The following is a 6040-nucleotide window of genomic DNA, read 5'->3' as shown; positions in this document are numbered from 1 at the left end:
AGGGGGTTTCTGAGCGCCTCCAGAAGGCACTGAAGGTACCGGCCCAGGGCTTGCAACCCTCACAACAGCCAGCCCTTGGCTGTGTCCTGTCTGCAAACCGACTGTGGGGTCGGTCACTCCACCATGGTCGTACGGCGCCCGTCCCACACCTCAGGACCCTGAACGCAGGGCTCTGGAGCGGTGCTTTGGGCCACCACCACGAGATGTGCTGAGGTTCAAAGCACAGCGCGGTACCACGGCCACTGCAGACCGGCCCAGACTGCTCCCCGTGGGCACCGCACCCCGACCTGGCGAGCTGCGGGCCACCAGCAGCCGCCTCGCGCCTCCTTCCAGCGCCATGGAAGTGTCCAAGGCCTGCACACGGAGAGTGCTGGAGGTGCCACCAGAAAATCCACATCTACTGGGACCAGAGCAGGGGACAAATTACTTCCCATTTAGTCAGGAACTGACCGATACCTCCCAGGCCTTGCTCCCACAGCACTGGTGTTCATCAGGTGCTGTTAATCGGGAGCACATCGCCCATCTCACAGCTTTAGCAGATGAGGGCACAGCCACTTCCAGTGCAGCAATGGCAGCAGCCGTAAGACAAGCCGGCGAAGGCCCAAGTCACACCAGTTACTGTAGGGCAATGCTCCCCCATCATCCTGCATTTTCTGGGCCCCGCTGTCTCCTCTCCCAGCACCGCAGACCGGCCAGCCCCCAGTGCTGAGCCCAATGGTGCCTCCCGCAGAGACCCAGCAGATGCGCTGGAAAGGATGCCAGCCCCGCACCAACGCTCCCCTGCGCCCTCTGGAGCCCCCTCCTCTCCCCGCACCAACGCACCCCTGCAGCCTCTGGAGCCCCCTCCTCTCTATGGACCCTGGCTGCGGTGGCACTCACCTGCCCACATGAGCAGCACGGCCACGATGATGATGATCTCGCCCGTCTGCAGCTGCCTGTCCTTGTCCAGCCCCTCCATGGTAATGTCGCCTGCAGAGAAGGACCCGGGCAGGGCTGGCAGCAGGTGCCTCCCGCCAGCACCCACCTCAGGACCCCAGGAGCACCAGAGGAGAGGGCCAGCTCCCCCCTGGTGCAGGTGACATCCGGGCTGGGGAGCAGCCTGTGGCTTTCCTGTGTCAGATGAACCATCCTCGCTGCCGGGGGCTGACAGCGGCTCTCACAGCTTGTTTGGGTTCAGGTAGGGACAGCACAACGCATGGGAGCCATCACTGAGGTTACCCCTACGCAGGGACCAGGGTGCGTTAGGAAGGCCCTGAGCTGAATGCAGCAGCTCTGAGGACAGCGAGTGGCTGCTTTCCCTTTGGCTCTGCTCAAGTCCCTCCTATGGTGGTGCCCCTCAACCCGCTCTTATGGCTCGTGTTGGAGAGACTCCCATGCCCAGTGGACCCCCTCTGGGCATCACCTCTCCTGGATTCTTGGATCATCTCTCATGGACCAGCACGTGGGCAACCCCAAGGCCAGAAGACACAACGTGGACATGCGTAGGAAAGGAGACCAAAGGGCTCCATCACTTGTCCTTTGTTAGCTTGCAGGCTGGGAGATCCAAGAGCCTGTTCAGTATTTTGCCTCCTAGGGCAGCAGCTGAGGAGGCCACAGAAGCCGTCCTGGCCACAGCCTGCTCAGCTGAACGGGGTGCCAAGAGCTGGGACAGGGCTGTCAGACAGGGCCTGGGGACATTACCACGACCATCAGCAGCCTGTACAGCCCTGCGGCCCACTGCAACCCTGGGTGTCCTGAGCAGCACCTTCCTCGCTGGCTGCTGGGTCTGTGCCCTGTGCTGTGGGGACCCCAGGCGAGCCGGGAGGAGCGGGCTCACCTTGGTTGGAGCTGTTGGACGGGAGGCGGTCGGTCTCCTTCAGCGTGCGGAAGTGGACGCGCTTGCTGGCCTGGCTCTCCCCGTACAGGCCGATGCTCTGCACCTGGATGATGTAGTCGGCGTCCTCCGCCAGGTCCCACAGCACGCAGGCGCGGTTGGTGGTGTTCACCTCCCGGATGAAGCGCTGCATCTGCCCGTCTTGCCGCTGGAGAGGGGAGAACCGTCACCCTGGGAGGCCGCTCCGGCCGCAGCGGGCACGGGCCCCTCTCTGCAGGGCTGTGCTGGGCACGCTGCCCTCCCTCCTCCCCTCCCACGCAAACATCCACCCCAGTCTGGCCAGCGCTTTGCTATGCAGCATCCCTGCCTGGCCCGAGAGCCAGACACCTCCCTGGAGCAGCCGCCATGGTCTGGGGCTGCAGAGGCGCAGTGGGAAGGGTACGTCATGGCTGAGGTACCGTCCTGATCCACAGCAATCGCAGGGGAGCCACAGGGACAGCCACCCCATGCTCTGCTGCCTCCCAGCAGGATGGGGGGCTCAGGCAGGGCGCCCTGGCAGGGGCCGTCCGCGGGCAGGAGCCTGGAGAGCCCCCAGCTGGGGCAAAGGGGCTGACAGAGCCTGCTGTGATGGGCGAGAGGGGTCCCCAGCCCCCCGCGCACACAACCCGGGTACCTGCTGTAAGATGGCGTAGCCGATGACCACGTCTCCTTCCGGGACGTCCCAGGAGACCGTGGCAGAGTTTGCCTTCAGCTGCGTGACGGTCACGTTGACGGGGGACGGTGGCCTGTCTGGGTGAGCCAGCGACGGGCCGGAGCAAGGCAGAGGAAAGGCAAAAGGAGACGTCTCAGAACAGGCACTCGGCCCTGCACACCACCATGGGGACCTCCCCAGCATCTGCCCATGGCAGCAGCTTGGCCGGGCCCCGGGGAGCAGCTCCTGCGGTTTCTGTCCCCAGGAAAGGGGTGGCACAGAGGAACGTGGCCGAGCCCCGGCCAGCAGCACACACACACACAGACACAGACACAGACACGCATGGTGCTCCCCAGGCCTGTGGGTGCTGGGGGAAGCTGTGCGGGCACAGAGCCCCCCTGCCCCTGCAGCCACCCCTCTGTGCCACCCGCCGGCCTCCGGGGCCTGCGCTCACTGATCAGGGCTGGTGAGGGATGTGCCCGCCGCACACCTCGCCCTCCGCAGTGTCCTGCAGGGGAAGGACGAGCTCGCCAGGCCCCTGACCGGCTCCTCTCTAGAGGCCTGCTCACAGCAGCAGACACAGCCATCGCTCGCAGCACGATGTAACGGGGATTAGCGATGCCGACCACGCACCCAGGCTAAAGGCACGAAGGGCCCCGGCAGCTCCTGCCACCTTGCAGACACCGAAAAGGGAAACGCAGGAAGACCTGTCCTGAGCAAACAGCAATTAGCGTTTAAGAGACTGTCGTCGCAATGCAACCAGTCCTTGCAGCTCAAAAATCACACGAAAAGTCCCTGCAGTCTCAGAGCAGTGACATCCACACCACTTCTTCACGAGTGGCCGATCTGAGGCACCTTCGCTGCCGCTCAGACGTTCATCTGACAGAGAGTTCCCTCCATTCAGCTCCATCGCGAGCAGGAGTGGAGCAGCCTGGCACGGCACAGCCCGGGCACAGAGCGGGTCCTTGGCAGGGAAGTCCCAAGTTTCTGTAGAGCTCGGGAAGTCCAAACAAATCCTACATTGATGCAACTCTTCAACCAAGACTGACAGCGAAATCAGGCTCCTCTAAGCTCTGGGGCTGCCCCGTGGATGTGCACATCACGAATGCCTGGCACACCACCCGGAGCTGCGTAGGAAGCAGCCTAGACACAGTATTTATATATCAACTGTGACAGAAAAATGGGGCAGCTTGGAATAAACACACTGTGCAACTCAATCTGGCCATCTCATCTGCTTGGCACTGCTCCCTGCTCCGAGTGGGGAGGAAAGCCCAATGCAGACGGCAGGGCTGCCTTCCCCAGCAGCGCGGAGCCATCGGCTGCATCGCTGCAGAGCGCTGCCCGGCCACCCGCGCTCTGCACCGCGGCCGGGGTGGGATTTCAGAGCAGGGAGAGCACGGCAAGACCCCACACAGGTACACAGACCTGCACACAGAGCCAAATCGTGTCTGGAAATCAGGCACGGGAAAGCACGAAGACAGGCACCGCGGCTGCTGTTTGTGCGCCCTCTCGTCCTGTAAACAAGACAGTGTCCTTCGACGGAGCACAGGTTCAATGCTGTCATTTATTTAAGTAGAAAAAGAGCCCCAGAGGGCACCTGAGAACAAGAAAAAAGACAACGGTAACACCAACAACCACAGTTAGTGACAACCAAAGGTGATTTCTGCAGGTCAGCCGTTTAAATGCCTTCATTCACATTTGAATGCGCCCAGCTCCAGGTCAAACCAGGAAAAGGCTGTGATTCCCACCGAGAAATGCAGGTCTGTGGTCTGCTATGGGCAATTAAGACAGAGGGGGTCACCCACAGAGCCCAGAAAACAGAGATGTTGGGGCTGAGCACAGCCCCAGCACCACCAGGAGATCGAGCGTCGGAGACAACGCAGACAAGGACACCACGGTTCTGTGCCCTCGCTCAGAACGGGAGGCTGGAAAAGCAGGGAGGATTCTGACACGCTCCAACAGCCTCTGTCCACGGGAGAGCATCTCCGTGCAGTCCTGCTGCGGGGAATGGGTTCACCACGTCAACCCGAGAGGGAACCTGAGCCACGTCCATACCTGCACACCCTGCTCTGCCATGGGCCTGCAGCAGAAGGGGCTGGGTAGACCACACACAGCAGAAGGGGCTGGGTAGAGCACACACAGCAGCCCCCAGACCCGGCCACTGACCACGCATGTCCCGTGTGCGCAGGAGCGGAGCTGTTGCCTGGTTTTTCCGCTCCAGCCGTGGGTGCTCAGCTCCCAGCACCCGCAGCCTGCAACAACCGTGCACCGTCCCCAGCAAACACGGTTCAAAGTCTGCGTGTGTCGGGGGCTGCGATGTGTCTGCCAGCCTTTGGGCCCAAGAGGAACGGCTGTCCAAGGCTACTACTACACCACAAAATGTAATGAGAACGGGGACAGCCCTGGGAACCAGTGGTGGGGACTGGTCCTGGGCACAGCCTTGGTCTGCACCGGTCAGCGTGAGCCCAGACTGCGCTGGGGCACGGCTCAGGAGTCAGCACGAGCCATGGGCCATCCCGATTTGAGCCTCACAGCTTAGGGGTATGGACAGGACCAGACCCTGCTGCACAGGACACACATCCCACTATAAATCAGGTTGGTTTTTACCTGAGAAGAGCTCTGAACTTGCCCAGAAGGCAGCTGGACTTCTCAGCCTTCAAGTGCACGTGAGGAAATCAAAGGCAGGGTCTGAGCTCTCTGCGACACAGAGCTCTGTGGATGGAGCCTGTGGTAGGCTCCCTGCCCTGCACGGGGATTTTCGAGGCTCCTGCAAGGAGCCCAGCCTGGCCCAGTCCAGGTTTTCGGGCTGGGGATGCTGAGACATGGCCCTGGGGCTGAGTCACTCCACAATTTGAGCACCAGAGCAACTGCAGGGATCCACGAGCCGAGCCTGGACTGCGGTCCCCTGCGCAGGGACCCCAGGCACCAGCAACAGAGGGGTTCCCTGGGGAGCTGCCCTGGCATCAAACAAGGGAGCCACCCTGGTGTCAAACCAGGGGAGCCACCCTGGTATCAAACCACAGAGGCAGCGTCCTCGCAGCCAGCACAATCTGCTGTTACAGCCAGAGCCAAACCCCAAAGGGCCCAGAAGAGGAAAGGGGAGGGCGAGAGGACACGGTGGAGCCATGGCACACATGGCCAGCCCGTGCTCTCGTCAGTGCGCTTTGTGTGGGCTCCAGGCACGCGGATCTGAACCTGTGGGCAGCAAGACCCAGAGGTGTCCAGACTGCAGCTCTCCATCAGAAGAACGAGCGTCCCTCGGTCAGTTTGCCGTTCAGCAAACTGCAGAGAAGACGTTTCTGAGCACACAGGATTTGCACGCCCAGCAGGAACAGATGGGACAAGACATTTCAGAAGTTGAAACCAGAGAAGTTCACCCTAGAAACGTGGAGCGATGTCTAATCCCAAGGCTATGCAAGACGAGGCCTCGCTGCAAGGTGTTGGACTTCCAAAGGACAGCTCACCCCACAGGAAGCTTCGCGTATCATCCCCACGTTAAGCCGAATGCTCTCCAGACTGCAGCTGAGGTGGGAGCA

At 61.7% G+C, this 6040-nt stretch overlaps 1 protein-coding gene across 1 annotated transcript in view; it reads right to left on the bottom strand.

The window, feature by feature from the left end:
• Positions 1 to 3414, bottom strand: part of FNDC4 (fibronectin type III domain containing 4) — a 5123-nt gene extending 1709 nt beyond the window's left edge. The window contains exons 1-4 of the mRNA XM_010189179.1: positions 3329 to 3414; positions 2487 to 2598; positions 1817 to 2021; positions 880 to 969 (exon numbers count right to left, since the gene is read on the bottom strand). Coding sequence (XP_010187481.1) covers positions 880 to 969; positions 1817 to 2021; positions 2487 to 2598; positions 3329 to 3414 — 493 coding nt within the window. The remainder of the gene's footprint in view (positions 1 to 879; positions 970 to 1816; positions 2022 to 2486; positions 2599 to 3328) is intronic.
• Between the last annotated feature and the right edge of the window lie 2626 nt (positions 3415 to 6040).

The sequence above is a fragment of the Mesitornis unicolor genome, unplaced genomic scaffold (genome assembly GCF_000695765.1).
Source record: "Mesitornis unicolor isolate BGI_N332 unplaced genomic scaffold, ASM69576v1 scaffold17297, whole genome shotgun sequence".
NCBI classification, from domain to species: domain Eukaryota; kingdom Metazoa; phylum Chordata; class Aves; order Mesitornithiformes; family Mesitornithidae; genus Mesitornis; species Mesitornis unicolor.
Note: the sequence above shows the minus strand (reverse complement) of the source record. Positions and strands in the feature narration are given on the sequence as shown.